Source organism: Narcine bancroftii, chromosome 8 (assembly GCF_036971445.1).
Source record: "Narcine bancroftii isolate sNarBan1 chromosome 8, sNarBan1.hap1, whole genome shotgun sequence".
NCBI classification, from domain to species: Eukaryota; Metazoa; Chordata; class Chondrichthyes; order Torpediniformes; family Narcinidae; genus Narcine; species Narcine bancroftii.
Window position 1 is genome coordinate 98,279,811 of NC_091476.1, and position 16,613 is coordinate 98,296,423.

The window sequence follows — 16,613 nt, forward strand, 5'->3', positions numbered from 1 at the left end:
TGTAATTGGGTGATGCGGGCGGCCGGAAGGATCCGTTATCCTGCAGTATCTCTAAATTAAAAAAAAAGAATAACAATGCTCTCTCCTATTCTTTCAATCGTTGACGGGAAAATTCGTTTGGCGGGAACCTGGGGTCCCATTATCACAACTTTTCAGTCCATGAAAAGTTTACGCAGTCGCAAAATGGAGTACTTTGGCCTATGCCTCGCCCAACCTATTAGTAATTGTGAGGAAAGTTACCGGATAAAATGATGAAGGGTCAAGTACAGGGGTCAGAGACTGAAGGTCACAACAAGGCGAAGATGATTAAAAATGACCCGTGAGTTGGGAGCTGGAGGGAGTACACAGCTGTCAGGTAGGGAAGCGGTAGTTTTCAAGAGGGAATTGTATCCAAGGCGAGGGAGAAAAATGAAAGGTTGCAGTGAAGTGCGGAGCAACTGGATTGTTCTTGCATGCCATGACGGGCTAAATGGACTCCTTTCATGCTGAAACCACTTCATGATTCAATACCTCTGCTCACTCTCACTCATGCCAAATAACCAGTTAGGCTCTGAATTATCTTTATCTGAAGTTTGGCCGTTAGATTTTTCATGCCCTCTGATCATTTCAAGGTGTTGATATATAACTGACTTCAATTCAAAGCCGAATTGTATCTTTTGCTTCACTGATGGCCAAACGTGCAGTTTGGATTAAATGAAAAGACAATACTCCACCTACACATGCACAATGGTTAAGCGATATTATGTCTTGTTTAATGTTAGAAAAATAGATATCCCATTAAAGATTCAAATAGTAACTTCCAAAAGACACGAGGCGCATTTATGGACTATTAACATAATCTTAATAATGAGGGTTTTTCTGAAACTTTGGTGCTGTGCTGTCCATCTCCAGGTTGTCACTTGATTACTACCTGTCAGCTTTTAACCTTGCTTAGTGTTAGGGGTTGTGAATTAATTTTTGGGTTTTTTTTTGTGCGTTGTTAAATTTTGTTTCTTTAATATGATTTTTTTATCATGAGATTTTTTTGTAATATTTATTTTTTAATCTAATAGCACAATGTATAACTGTGCTGTTTAATTGTTTATAATTTAAACATCAATAAACATATTTTACAAAGAAAAATTTTCATGCTCTGATATTTAAACAGCAGATAGTTGGTAATGCAGAACACTGAACAAGGTTCAAGGATAGTTAGTCGACCAATGGTGTCGATTTTCATTTATGGGAGGGGATTAGATATGTCAAGCAAAATTATCCACCTCTAAAAGTCCTTGAAGGTTTAAAACACATCAGTCCTCACAAAGCTACAATGCTGTTGGATAGAAAATTCTGGAATTAGACGCAATATTTCCATCAGTCTTGAAGGGGCTGAGGCTGGTGTTTTCCTCTCCTTGACACCCTTTGGCTCTGAGAATGGAAGATGCTGTCAAAGTAACCAGGGCGAGTAAACGTTTCGAATCGATGACCTTTGATCAGAGCAAGGAAATCAAACCTGCAATTTAAGAGCAAAGGGGTGAAGTGAACAAAGGGAATCTCGGTGGACAGGCCAGATTAAAGGTGTCATCTCGAGATGAGGGGAAGGCGAGTGTAGAAGGAAATTAATGAAGGCAACCCCTAGAAAAAAAAGCTGAAACTGGAGAATGGAAACCACAACAAGTTGTTAGAAATCTAAAATAAAATAAATTACTTTAAAAAAAAGCCAGCGGGTTATATAGCCTCCGTGGAGTGCAAAAACGACCAGATTTAGCACAAACTGGAAAGACCGGTTATCTGAAATTATTGAATGTAATTGTGGATTTTTTTCGATTACAGATGCCGGGAAACTTACTCAATAGCAGGTGTTCCCCAACAGAAGGTCGGGATCTGTCTGCGAATGTAAAAGTTGATATAGTTCCACTTACATTTCTGCGTATCTTCTGAACTAATATTGTCCAATCCAAAAATAGTGTATTCCCTGACACGTGAAGCACAACTTGAACAAATCAAAATTAGAAGTTGATAAAAATGTATAACTTTGTTCAGGAAAACCACTTTTTAAATTTCAAATGAAACACAAAGCGCTTGAAGTAATTATTCTAATTGAAGTTATTCAGTACCTGGGTCAGCTCCTAATCACCAACACTACCTGCGCTTATGTGCCCAGCAAGCGTACTCATTGATTCCGATCCTCCGCCCAGAACTTCCCTATTGGCTAATCGTGGTTGTGTTCCCTGGCGAAGTGGAAATCTTTTACTTCAAGTAAATAGTCTCTCAACCTCCTACAAACCTGTTGCATCTAAAACAAGACATTCAGCCGAGTATCGCTGATTTTAAAAAAAAGGCTCGTCGGGCCTTTGAGTTTCCACGCTCAAAACAAAACGGGAGGGAACATCTTTGGACTGTCAGCCAGAAAAGTAGAAGGATGAATCTGAATTTCACATCCCCCATACACCAGGTTTCTGCCCAGCGGCCAACGTCTTTCTTCATCGAAGACATCTTACTGCACAAACCCAAGCCCGTGAGAGAAGCCCCTTCTGTTTCTTATGCCAGTTCCCTGGCATCCCGTGTTCCTTTGCTAGAATATGGTTACCCTATAATGCCAACTCCGACCATCCTGGCACCTCACCCCCACCACCCACTACACAAGCCGGAGCACCATCACCCTTACTTCTTCACGTCTCCTGGTAAGTCGATCTATTTGCTACAAATTGGGAGTAAAACAGTAAGAGGAAGTGTTGTACATGGAAGGTGGGCAAGTGGTGAATGTCAACTTTACTGTACATTTCTCAGTATGTGCAATCATCGGCAGGGGTTTCTACTGAATCTGTGGAGAGTACGTTCCCACTTCATGTTTGTTTTGTGACCTGTCTCCCAAGATTTAATCGAGTGCGTTAAACATTTTGTTTTCCAGCACACAAAGTTGACAGTTTTGTCCCAGACATCAGGGATCAGGATCCAACTGCCCAATTGTGGAAATATATATGAAACCGAATATCAGTGCAATGTTGTGAAAGTTTCAGACACAAAATTGTGATGATGAAATAAGTGAATTTAATCACGTATTCCGGTCAGAACCAAGACAAGGGCGTTGAGAGAACGATAAACTGATTTTTGCGTTAACGATTGCACCTAATAAATGTCATATTCTAAAGTAAGACTTTACGGCTTAAAATTTTACACTTACTCCGAACTGGGTGATTTCTTCTTTCGAGGAATCTGTTTCAAAGTAGAATTGTTGCTAAAGTTTTGGTTCCATTTGGAAGTTTATATGATCCAGACAAGTGCAATTGTCGGCTATTTTGGCAACTTTAGTTTTGGATCGACACTTGTGTAATATAGACACGTGGATTAAAAAGCACGGTTTAAAGATCATCGTTTCAAAATCACTTCTACTAAGAAAACTGAATGGGGCGAGCTCTTTAACTTCATAGTTTTGTTTTATAAAGTCTGTTTGAAATGAATAACATTGATCTGTAGTTAATTTAACGGATCATATTTATCAGATTTTTCGTATGTCTTCCAAACTTCAACTTCAAATAAAATTTAGGCAGAGGGCAATTTCCCGCGATTAACCTGCGATTTCTTTTGACGATTTATTTTGATTTGAGCACTTTAGTCGTCTTCTTCATGGCATTCAGGTCGGTGTTCAAGTAACTTGAATCATCTTCTTGCCAGAATTTTAAAAATCAAAATTTACTTCTGAAAAAATACTTTTTATTTGAAATGCTCTTGAATGTATGAAGTCATCGAGTAAAAATGAAGCATTGATAAACTTTCTGTATTAAATAAATATATTAATTCGCCCTCTCACTAACTGTAGCTATTAATATCATGCATTATAGTAATATTAAAATAATGCTAGCATTCGTTAGCACCAACATTAGCTTTCGTTAAAATTACAAGGAAATATTTGGACAGGCACTTGAATAAGTAAGGCATAGAGGACATGGTCTCAATGTCGAAAAATTGGAGCTGTCTAAATAGCCCCAAAGGTCGGCAGTGACTGGTGGGCAGGAGGCCTTCCAGTGCTGTACGATTTTCTGCCTCTGTGGCTGAGCTACTGATACTCGGCAACTTTATTCTGCACCTTTAAGGCAGAAGATAACGTTTCTAATAACGTAATCAAACAAAAGAGAATGACTCGGACCACGGAAATATGATGGGTAAATGTTGAAGATACGCTTTCCACAAGCATGGTAAATCATATCAAATACTGTGAAATTGTTTTGTCAGAAACCGCCCCGTGAATGTTGCAGATGAGTTTTTTTTCATGGACACACATTGTCGGATATATCCGCGGACCATTTTTAAAGATAAAGATGTTCGCCGATTTCTGACCTAACGAGTGCCAACTATTAAAGGAGAAAGTGCGAGCCGAGAGCACTCCGTTCCCGCAAATCGGCTTCCAAGCCCCTTCGAATTTTAGAAGAATTCGAGATTTCCTCTGCTCCTTAACCCGAAACTTTGTAAAACAAACTATCAAACATTTTAAAGTCGTTATTTTAAGGTTACTCGTTGTAATATAACTGGTTACATGCTGCCCCAAAGTGAAACTAGCGTTGGAAAACAACATATAAACTTTTCTAAACGCCATAGTGGACCATGGCAGGAGAGGAGGGAGTTCACACCAAACTCTCCATTATGCCTTGCTGTGCAGGTCTAACACAAGCCTCACACACCAAATACCCCTTTGTCTCAACCATTTTGTGTCAAACGCCAACTCCCACTCTAGATTAACCAAGAGTCCAAATGAACTGCGAGCAGAAATTTGCCAATCCGTTAACCAGAAAATCTAACCTCATAAAGGTAGGCCTGTTAATGTCCAGAATTAATTTTCACGTTTAGAATGAAAAATGTATGTCCGCGGAAATGATCGTTTAACGAGTAAATGACCAAATATTGTTGGATATACATTATAAACACCGTGCTGTTATTTTCCTACGATACTGGAGACTAATTAGATAGTTATTGATTTTCAGACCACCTCTAAGGGTAAAGAAAAATGCGCAATCCATTGGAATGGGTTGTTGTAATTGCTGAACTTCCACTGATGCTGTCTTTGGTTGCCGAGTCGAATTGGTGGGCACGTGGGGATGGTGGAGGACAAAACGCTGGTGCTCAAGGATCCAGCGAGCTCGGAGTATTTTATCGTACGCGGAATCTTTTAGAACGAAGAATGTTCCTCTGAGAAGAAAATTTACATTAAACATTGTTCCTCTGTTATCAGTAGGAATGCACGTGCCTGCTCTCTTCCAACATCCCCCAGAGCTTCCAGGAAAACACTGCAGGCGGCGGAAAGCGCGCACGGTCTTCTCTGACTCTCAGCTGTCGGGGCTGGAGAAACGCTTTGAGGTCCAGCGCTATCTGTCAACCCCAGAGAGAGTGGAATTGGCGTCGGCACTGAGTCTCTCGGAGACCCAGGTACAGCTGGGAGGGCGATTGAAAACGGGAGTAAAACCCAAGTCCACTGAATTTCATTTTGGCAGATACAGGGAGCTCTTTAGTCTGTTTCCCCAAATGATCTCATTGCACAAGACCAAAGCAACCAAGTAAACAGAAACTGGGGTTAAAACATTGAGGTTTAAACAAAGCTGGTATAATTAATGAGCAAAAATTCCAGTTTATATTCTCAGAGAATATGTGACTTTTCCACGCAGAAGTGAGACGCGAAAGGGGAGCAAGTTATTGGTTCACTCTCATGACTTTGAATGTGACCGTGACTGTGAGAACCCGTCCTTCGGATGGACTGAGCCGGTCACCCCCCGTTAAGTGGGTGGCCGAGTGACATGAAGTTCAACGAAGAGCTGCACACCTTCGAATTCGAGCAATTCACAATTTCTGCTTCCACTCTGCTTTCGCTAGCACTAAAACCACCCCTCCCACAAAGGCACCAGAAAACGACCACCACCCTAAATATGCCCCACCCCCAAGCGCCCGTGGACACGGGGTTCCCATCACTGAAAATTGATGGAGTTATCATCTAAATGCCCTGAACGAATACGTGGGGTTCTTTATTTGAATACAATTCTTTGGAATAGAATCCACACATGTAGTAGTGAGCATGTATTATAATAGCGACAATATAGTATTAAACAAGTGAAAAACTTAGTGAGAGTAAAATAACAGATGACCCTGATCAATATATTTTGTACACGCGTCGACGATATCGGCTCACTCAATTACAAGTCACTTTAAGGGTCCCCTTAGAAATTTGGAATTATCCAATCTTCCATCTGTACCGTAATGGTGCGAATTGTGATTTATGGTGACCGCACTTTCTCACACCCAAAGAGCAAACAACAGGACCCTCTGGTCGTTTGTTTAACCCATCACATTCCTTGGGCAAAGTTTTCATACCCTATACGTCCAATGCGTTTAGATTAGATTAGATTCTATTTATTGTCATGTAATAGAGCAGAAATGTAATATTACCCGGAAATCAAATATTAGTTTCAATTTTCAAGAAACATATTTATGTTTTCGGCAGAAATAAATAATTTCGAATATACTTGTGAAAACATGTTGGGTTTGATTTCTAGCAGGGAACTAATCCTTTAATTTGAAGAACCATCTAAAATTATCTATGGTCAACGACGGCTAATTCCATCCCTCGCCCGCTGGCAATATCGTCCATCCATAACATTATCGTGCGTTTTCTCTAAACTCGATGATGCTGGTCTCTTCCTATCAAATTCTTTCTGCTTCTGGTTGTTTTTTTTTAAAGGTTAAAACGTGGTTTCAGAATCGAAGAATGAAACATAAAAAGCAGTTAAGAAAGTCTCGGGACGACCAAGGTCAGAAAAACTCGCCCACCGACGACCAGCGTCTTGATTCCAGCGTCAACGAGCTGGAAATAACCCCGAACAATTCCATGGAGATCAAGTCTTTGAGCAGCCAGAACACTTTCTTGTTGGAGGAGCACGAAGATGATGTGGATATTATTGAAGACGATGATATTTGCTCTGTTGAACATATAGCGTAAAATAAGATTAAAACTCAAGACCTCTGAAAGAGAGACTTTTCACACGGGAAATACTGAGAGACTGTTGGATTTGTCGGGCGCTGGGCAGAAGGTTGCAACAATCCCATCGACCTGACGCGCCGATCCCGGGATCGAACCTTCTGCTATTTAGTCTCCATATCGGCCGAGCTTTCCTGTACATAATTATTAACGAAAATCTAATATTTATGTCACATATATATTCGACTGAAATAATGCCTAATACTAGCTATACTATGACATCTGTTGGTAATGTTGACTTTACTTGTTACTTGTCGAATGAATTTCGTCAACATTTTTGTTATATAAATGTTCATAAATATAATTTTCAAGAAAAGGGCATTTAAACCATTGACTCTTGCAGATAAGCTTAGAAAGATGAACTTTATAAACCGTACGTAGACCTGAAGTAAATCGGTTATAAATGATCAACAGATTTCCTTTCAATTTAACAAAACCATAACTTTAAAACACTGTATACGGTTTTAAGATAACGCCTTTAGAAGGAACAACAGCGTCTGCTTTGTGTATATAGAGTGTATTTATTAAATTCACATTCCAGACCATCCTTTCTTATTAATGATAGAAAATAATTTATACTATTCCTATAAATTATTCAGTGTTTATTGCAAGAGTTGTTTTAGTAGAAAGTTTGACTAGAATTTCAAACAAGGAGGAAAAATAGATTACTATTCACTTTATAGCATATACTGCATATGGTATTTCATATATAATATATAGTAAATGTAATCTTAATTATATAGTATATGCTATTTGAATATACTGTGTGTTATCCTATGTATAATATATTCTATGAAACATACTGTATATATCATATACAATGTGTTGTCCTGCACTGTACAGCTATATTGTTGTGTGTGTTCTTTAACACAAGACTGTTTTTCAACATGTGTGTGTTGCTTACAATCTGCTTCAACATAATCAACATTTCTTATCTGCATCACATCTCCCTGCAGTCAGTACGTTCATTCTAATCACAAAATTCAAATTGTGACTCACAAATAGACAGCCATTTAACAGTCAGAATACGATACTGGCCTCAGAAGATTGGTTTTAAAATCATCAGATTCAGCTGGTTGATACCATTATCAAATTGCACTTCTTCGAAACAATCTGGGACAGCACAGGGTCAGGAAAGATGCAGTTTTATTCTTTATAAAGTGGTTATAATGACCATAATAATGTGTACAAAACTATGTTACACTGGTTTCCAAATGGTTTGTGTCCAACTTTACCTATTTAAACATTTTCGATCTCAGGAAAAATTGTTCATCATTTCATTAGGTTGATATTGTGTTTTGTTAAAGTAGGCAACAATGAAAAAGTGACTGCAAATGCATTAATCTTTTAACATTCTAAGGTTCTGCTCAATTTACTTTAGTTACAGCCCTATTATGGCGTCAAATTAAAATAGATCACTGCATGGTAATGACCCATGCAAACCACCACTACATTGATTTGGCAGATTGAAACTCTGTACTGCAATGTGAAATACTTCTACTCACCCTCAATACATTTTAAAACTTTGTGATAAAATGTTCAGTGAAAATACAAAGAAACAATGAACTTACTCAACAGCACACAGTGCTTAGACTTCCAGTGCCTAGAATATTGGCCATTTTCAATAGGGGCTGGAAAGCCTCCTTGGGGCCACTGCAAATGTACGGGGGTCGCAGAAAGAAATCATAATTTTTTTAATGTAATTGGTAGGAGAGAAGTATGCAAGAAACTAACTATTCTTGACTGCTTCATAGTGAAGTGAAGGGGGCCCATAAACTTTGAGCAGAGTCCTAAGGGAGCAAAGCCAAAGAAAGGTTGAGAAAGGCCTAGATAATAGGATATATTATGAAGCAATTAACAACAAATATCTAATTAGTTTAATCTACATAGTTCCTACTTTTATTATTTAGTAGAGAGATTCTGTCACGTTACTTAGTTACGTAAAGACCTGCCTCTACAACAAGAAGTCTATGCCCATGAATGAATTATAAGGCCATTTATTGATGTCAAGAAGCCATACTGAATCACTATTGGTCACATGAACCAAGCACATGACAAGTAGTCTCTGCTATTCTCACACATATAGATACACTTTGCTCATAATTTCAAATTTAAAAATGATATGTTAGAGTAACTAAATATTCTGGTGGTGTTGACAAGACACTTTATTTCAGCACCAGGAGTAAAATCAGGAATCATTTTCAAATGCAAAAAACATCATCCAAATCTGAAACTTTCTCCAAAAAGAAGCTTCAGTTGTTGAGACATTTGACACTTTCAAGACAAAGGTCAATCCATTTTATTTAGGGCATAAAGACTAATGATGTTCATGGTAATTGAAGTTAAGAAATTCATCAATGGTATAATTGTGCTAACAAACCTAGCTACTCAAAAACAGGTAACTTCCACCAAATGGAGAAATACACAGTTGAGGACAAAACGGAGTGGAAAATGTGATAGATTATGTTATCTTTTATATTTTATATAGATATGTTTTAAAAAAAGATAAATTGTGGGGTTTTTTTTTGGTTAGGTCACAAACACTTCACAACACAGATCTCAGTTAAAATGTCAAAGTTCTGCTCAAGTCAGACAGTTCAGGCTCCCAGTGCCTTTGTAAAAACAATGGAAACTACTTTGCTGAAGGTCTCCACAAGTAGGTGTTAATTGGACATGCTGTGGATTAATAGATCATTGTTTTGGAAAGCAACAGATGAATGGACCCTGAAGATTGGGTCCAGTCTCGCAGTCTATCTGAATGCAGTTTTCTGTTCTTAGAGGGTCATGTGGTTTTCTCTGAAAGAGAGAGAGAGAGAGAGAGAGAGAGAGAGAGAGAGAATTCAGTTCTACAGTTCTACAATTCAGCAGCTGCTGCGACTGGAACAAGTGGCTTTGGGAAGCTTGTTTGAAACCCCATTTTGAAGATGAGTTGTGAGTTCTTCATTCAGCCCGTTCAAACCCCTTGTAGTCTATATAAGAGGAGATGGCTGGAAAAAGAAAAAGAACTCTGTGGTGACCCACAAGAAAAAGGTTATCATCTAGAAAACCCTGATAGGGCAAATTTCTTCAGCAAGACACCGAAGTGGCTGATTAGAAGGAATTAATTGTATGTGTCCAACGAGCAACAAATCTCTCTCGGAAAACCAACAAGAACTCTGTGGTGACCCACAAGAAAAAGGTTATCATCTAGAAAACCCTGATAGGGCAGTAACCATTTACCTTTCAAACACCAAAGCCTGATGAAGATTTATAAATGTTAAATTCTGTGCACAGTATAAGAATTGTCTGATACTGGTGAACTTGGAGGAGTGAGAAATGAGATTGGACTGTGAATCAAAGAACTTTTCTGAATGGAGTTAAGTTAGGTTCAGTTAATAGTAATAAAGTTTGATACTGTTTTCATGTTTAAAGATAATTAAAAGCAACTTTTTGTTTAAGTAACCATTTGCTTTGGTGAATTTCTCTTGCTTTAGGGTTTAGGGTCCTCTGGGCCCATCACAAAGTACATCTTGTGGAATAACATGACAAGCTCAAGTGGATGACTTACCTACTGTTGCCATTTCTGATAATCAGTCTCCTTTTAATATTATGGCCATCATGTTAGATTAGTATTCTATAAAACTGATTAAACCCTCAGTATTAAAGTATCTAAATTGACCTAGAATGTAAAAAAAAACCAAATGAATTGTTTACTTAAAACTTGAACAATTCACGACTGGAAGATTTTTAGCATTAACACCTCATGGAAAATTGATGGCTTTCTATCATCCTACAACACAGAGAGACGAGGAGTTGCCTGTGCTGGAGAAACATAAAGATGACCATTAAGTCCTAAAAAGCTTTTCACAATTAAAGATCAGTTCTTGACCATTATTATCACAACCATCTACAAAGGAAGAAAATAACTGTAAATTGTCTGTGTGAATTCAAAGGATAAAAAGGATAGTAATTGAACCTTCAATAAACTCCTGTTACTAATAATTATCAAAAAGCAAAAAGACTTGAGAATATGGTCATTATATGATTAATGGCTTTTAGTGATATATTTTCAAATAGAGCAAAGGTAGTTTCAGCATGGGGTGACAATTTTACTCTTTAACCTCTAAAAGGGTGTTGCATTATCTAATTTTGTATCTGGATTCTAGGATCCTCAAAACCTGAATTTTGTGTCGAATTGCTAAAATGATAAAGGGAAAATATTACACGTTGGAACTTGCTTCTATTGAGAGAAAAATAATCTGTTCATACTCCCCATGCCACCATTCTCCAGTGTACAACCATTCAACTGTAATACCCTGCCCATCCAAGATCCTGTGCCTGGGAACTAAATTTACATTTACATTCTGATTTATCTTGAAATTTAACAGTCACTTTTCCTCTCTAGTTAACACCCTATATTTTTAACAAACCACATTCAAACCATAACCGGACAGCTTAGTCATTATTTTCAATTACAGCTTGGTCTTTCGACAACTTCTGGAAATGTGAACATGCCATCAGATGAGAGAAAAAAAAACAGGATGGATTGAGATAAAGTAATTACATTTGAATTGCTTGTGCTTGAAGGAATAATGTCAAAAAGCTGGTACATATGCAATAAAAATAAATTTCTGTGATGCTTAATTTTTAGCAATCATTAACACAGAAAAATCAAATCACACCAATCAATATGTTTTAAAACTACATAAAATTTCTCCTGAAAAACAAACTCAATTCAAACAGCAGATTTTGTACAATCATATTTGAATATTCCTCACTTGATAGTGTGCTTTGCCACATAAAAATGGATGTTATTAGCATAGTGTAGTGCTTTGATTTCTTAATCACAAGATTGACATCACTTTTTATGACATACGAATAAAATGATAAAAAATCTCATTTCATTTCCAAACATTTCCTTATTAGTACATAGATTTCTTTGCAAATCCAAATGTTTTAATCAGTAGGGGATGCAAAGAAGGAGATTCCATTATTATTTTTTTATTGATGCTGATCGCAATTTGTTTTCCTTTAAGTTTCAAAATTTCATTTGCATTCACTTTAACCAGAAGCACACATTTCCTTTCCTGTCATTGAAATATATCACATTTTTGTTACATTGTTGCGAAAACAAGACTGCAAATTGCTATTGACTGCAATTTTGTTCAATCAATTACCAGTAATTCAATGATCTTTGTAATTTATTTGCCTTCTAATTTGTCAACTAATGATAATTTATCTCTTCCCTGCTGTGAGTGAGCTATGGCAACTGAAGACTGGTTTAGTGTGATTTTTTTTTTAAAAATTACAGATTTAGTAAATCTGGAAGAGCCACAGAAAATGATTTAATCACTCAGCAGGTTAGAGTGCTTTGTGCCCAGTGAAAAAGAGTTAATGTATCAGGTCAAAGACCTTTAAACAGAACAAAGAAAGAAAGAAAAATTAGCTTTAAATTCCAATTTTGTTTGCCTATTCCCACATATTGAACATGCAAGTAAATTATATGTGCATATATAATTAATATTATGAAATCTGAGTAATATTTATTTAAAACATTGTAATTGTTATTTAAAACATCTGTTAATTAGCTATCCACTAACAAGTTACAGCTGAAATTTTACCTGATGACTCACATTGAAATTTCTAGAGTTTTACAATCAAACTGATAATAGCAAACAACTTTCAAATTTAATATTGCCAAGAGTATTGAAAACCCCTTTCTTATTTGGATTAAACTAAATAAATATTAATTGCCATTTTATGGCATTTTTTTAAAAACATGGGAACATAACTAAATTAAAAGTTCTATCAGGGAAAGGCATTGAAAATTATCCATGAGTAGACTATTCAATTTGTAAATGTGTCATTCCAAAATAATAGATTAAATATAATGCAGAATGATGTCATGTGGTGGTGAGAGGGGAGGTTAGGAGATGATGGTTAAATAACTTAGCCATAAAGCTAAGGGTCATTTTTTAATATTTTCCTCAGCATGTTCGGCCACTTTCAAATGCTTTAATTTCTAATGTTTTAATTCTTGTTAAAACTGTGCAATTTATTTTATATTGTTCTCCTTTAATCCCTTTATGAAAATGGATCACTTCATATTTCTATTTGGCATTTTGCCTATTTCATTAATTCATCTCTCTTCTCTTTTAGTTATCATCTTCCTCTCTATTCACTACATTTCTAAACCTTGAGACATAGGGAACTTTAAACGACCAAGAGCAGATCAGCTAATGAAATTTTAAAAATGAAATGGTCTCAACACTGATCTTCAGGTCATTATTTCATTCTTCCACCACACTGTGCCATACTCACGCCCTCTTATACTAACAGAGTGAATTTCTGCAGTATCTAAGATGTCAGCAACCAAGTACGTAACGTTATTCCCATTATTATCGCATCTCATTTCTTTGCCACATTCACTTTCAACGAGAGTTAACCAATACTTTTAAGAAAAACTACTCTGATGAAATAATTTTGTGGCTACAATTTCAGGAAGAGAGAAGCTAAAGAGAAAGTTTAAATCTATGATAGAGTGAAGGATCAATCATCAGCTATTTTGAAACCCAGAATGTGTGGCTGAGTTTCTCCAGCACTTTTGTGCATTGCATAACCACCTTGTGAAATATTTTTCTGATTGTTGCATGGGTTCCTTAAAGGAAAATCTTGCTTGACTAAGCTCCTGGAATTTTTCAAGGACGTAACAAGGAGGGTGGACTCAGGAGAGCCAGTTCCTGAACGTCTTGATCTGACGTTCCAGTTCGACTAGGACTTCAGTATCTACCAGTCAGCAACCAAGAATGGGACTTTAATTCCTTTTAAGTTTACTCAGATCTTACTAGAAATTTTGTTAAAATGCTATGTAGTATCCAAAAAAAGAAAATTAAAACATGTTGGAATATTAATTGGAATAATACCCCATAGAATGGAAAACATGCCCTTCAGATACCACCTAAAGTTCCAATTATGCCAGATTATAGGAGTGCTTTCATAGTTCTATGATATCACATCAGCTTTCTTGTAGTCTTCATCAATATCAAAGTCACCACTAGCAAATATTTTATTATGCCAGATGGAGAAGAAATAACATTAATATTTGTGAGTTTGCTCTATACTTCAATTTATTTCATTAATTCTCAAATAAACAATATATTAATTGAAGGCATGTGAAAATTGTAATGGACATAACAATTCTTAACATTTCTCAGATTGGTATTAAAAATATTCAAATCTCCTTGGTTCATTCTGAATATACCATAATTTCCATTTTAACTTTTCAAAAATATCTTTTTATCATCTTAATCTTATTTAACATTAAATGTATTTTGCTTGGTTTTTTTGCAACTTCAGTAATGAGCCTGGACTCACCTTCATATTTTAATATCCAATCATCTCCAATGGTTTAATGATTGGATCATTACATCAGGTGCTTTTTGGTGTTTATCTCATACCTATTCTATGAGTAACACCAATTCATTGAAAAGGACTTATGGTTAAAATTAATTTACTTCCTGTGGAATGATACTCATAGGCCTCAAATCAACAGGCTGGCTGAATAAGCACTGATATTTCAGTCTTACCGGGAAAGACCATGCAAAGATTAATGTTCTTCACCCTTCCTGAAGGTGTCCATTTGTTTTCTTTATTTTTTTTAAATGAGCCCTCGTTTCCCACGTTAGTCATTTCCTTCCACAGATTTTTTGTGCATATTCCACATAGCCATCCAGGAAAAGCGTTTGCATTATTATTTATTGGCAAAACATCAGAAGATCTCTTTTCACTGTAAGGCACATATTGAATATAGAGTAGCACCTTTTAATATATCACTGATCATGATAAAGTAATTCTGGTTCAAATTTTAAAATAGTTACAGAGAGAAGCCAATTATTTAACAATAACATTATATGGAAAACAAGGAAATGGAGTACATTGGGGATTTTGTAAGATAAACTAGTTCATTTTCTAAAATGTGAATTTGATATGCTGACAATTTAAAAGGAAAGCAGATAGTGTACAGATAGTGCAGAAGGTGATCAATTAAGAGATTAAGCATTTTGCAGCACATGGGGCGCATCTGCATTTTCCCCTAATAACAAGGCCATCAGCTCATTTTCAGAACACTGCTGTCTACTTCAGTTCAGGATTCACTTCAAAGACCCACTGTCTGCCTGTGCTATTTAATCAGAGAAAGGATGCTAATTTGGCCTCCTTAATGTGTGGTGGTAAGAGACTCCTTCAATTAACTGAATTCTATACTAGGAGAATAAAGGGATGCAAACAAGAGTCGAACTGGAAAGGCAGATTTCTCATTAAATCAAAAGGTCCGGCATTCATTATCTCTTGCATCTGAGGCTAAACACTAAATGCACACAGAGCATCAAAGGGTGCGTGATGGGTTAAATAGGGAATGCAATCTAATTAAAATATTACATATGGGTAAATAGCTCTTTGATATTCATCTAAAGGTTCCATTAAAGAAATAGGTGCTTCAGATTTGTATTATGTGGGGGATTATCACTTTTAAGTATAGACAACAAGTTTGTGCCTAATCAGAACTGATTCAAAGTGTCATCATTTTGTGACCCATTTGGCAGAACCAGCCAAGAATGAGAAAATATAATGAAGATGAGTTTATTGTCATACACATTGTACAATGTACATATCTGCCAAAATACTTACCTGCTGCAGACGAACAGGTACTTTAAAGAAAATAATAAATAAATAGAAAATAGTAAACTCATCAAAGTAAATTAAAAGAGACAATAAATACTTAAGAGAGACATTCTTTAAATATTCACAGTAATCCTAGTGCAAAGAAGTAGCTTGGAATGGTGCTTTTGCGATGTCTGAGCAGTCAACGATCAGTGAATCAAAGGGAGGTTCAAGAGTCCGCTAGCTTTGGAAAGAATCTGCCCTCGAGCCTGGAGGTGCTGGTTTTCAGACTCCTGAAGGCTGTGGTAAGAAGAGGTTGTGATCAGGAAGGGGGAGGTCCTTAATGATGTTGGTTGCCTTCTTGAGGAGCTTTTGATAAACTACGTTTACTGCCTTCTGCAGATTCTGATACTTGGGCACTGAAATACAATTTAATAATGGCACAACATATCAGTTGGTACAGAAATCTTGAAAGGTGCAGGAAGGGAGAAAGGAAACAGGACAGACAAAACAAAGACAGCAAATTCAATATTAAGAAAGGACAGGATAAATTCAATAACTATACTCATATTTATCAACATTTCAGTCATTCATTCAATGATTGATTTGATTGGCCTGGACGTTTGCTTTAAAAATGTTCTTTTTTACTATTCTATTGATAATTTTGGAATTCCTGCCACTTCTGACGAATATTGCTAGGTCTTTCTCTTGTTAGTCTGTTCTATGTCTAGGAGTTCTGCACATCATGGATTCTGAATGAGATGATCTGATGATCTCCTTAGCTGTTTATGTAATTTATTTTAACTGGCTACACGTTATGAATTTGTTTGGCTCGTCTGCCAATCATCCCCAGTGTTAAGCATGAAACAAAATGAATTCTGCTCAAGAACAAGGATACTTTATCCTTAAGGACTAGATGAAAATTCAAAGCATCCAGGTTCCAAAACTCAGTGGAATATTAAAACATGAAAGGCAA

At 36.5% G+C, this 16,613-nt stretch overlaps 1 protein-coding gene across 1 annotated transcript; it reads left to right on the forward strand.

Annotated features, from left to right (window-relative positions):
* Positions 1 to 2,401: 2,401 nt before the first annotated feature.
* Positions 2,402 to 6,961, forward strand: bsx (brain-specific homeobox). Its single transcript, XM_069896284.1, has 3 exons — positions 2,402 to 2,663; positions 5,210 to 5,400; positions 6,704 to 6,961. Exons 1-3 carry the CDS (start codon positions 2,402 to 2,404, stop codon positions 6,959 to 6,961), a joined length of 711 nt encoding a protein of 236 aa, XP_069752385.1.
* Positions 6,962 to 16,613: the final 9,652 nt, after the last annotated feature.

Coding starts and splice junctions, on each gene's coding strand:
- bsx (XM_069896284.1), top strand. CDS start 2,402: ATGAATCTGAATTTCACATCCCCCATACACCAGGTTTCTGCCCAGCGG. Junction 2,664..5,209: donor TTACTTCTTCACGTCTCCTG/GTAAGTCGATCT, acceptor TGTTATCAGTAG/GAATGCACGTGCCTGCTCTC. Junction 5,401..6,703: donor TGAGTCTCTCGGAGACCCAG/GTACAGCTGGGA, acceptor TTTTTTTTAAAG/GTTAAAACGTGGTTTCAGAA.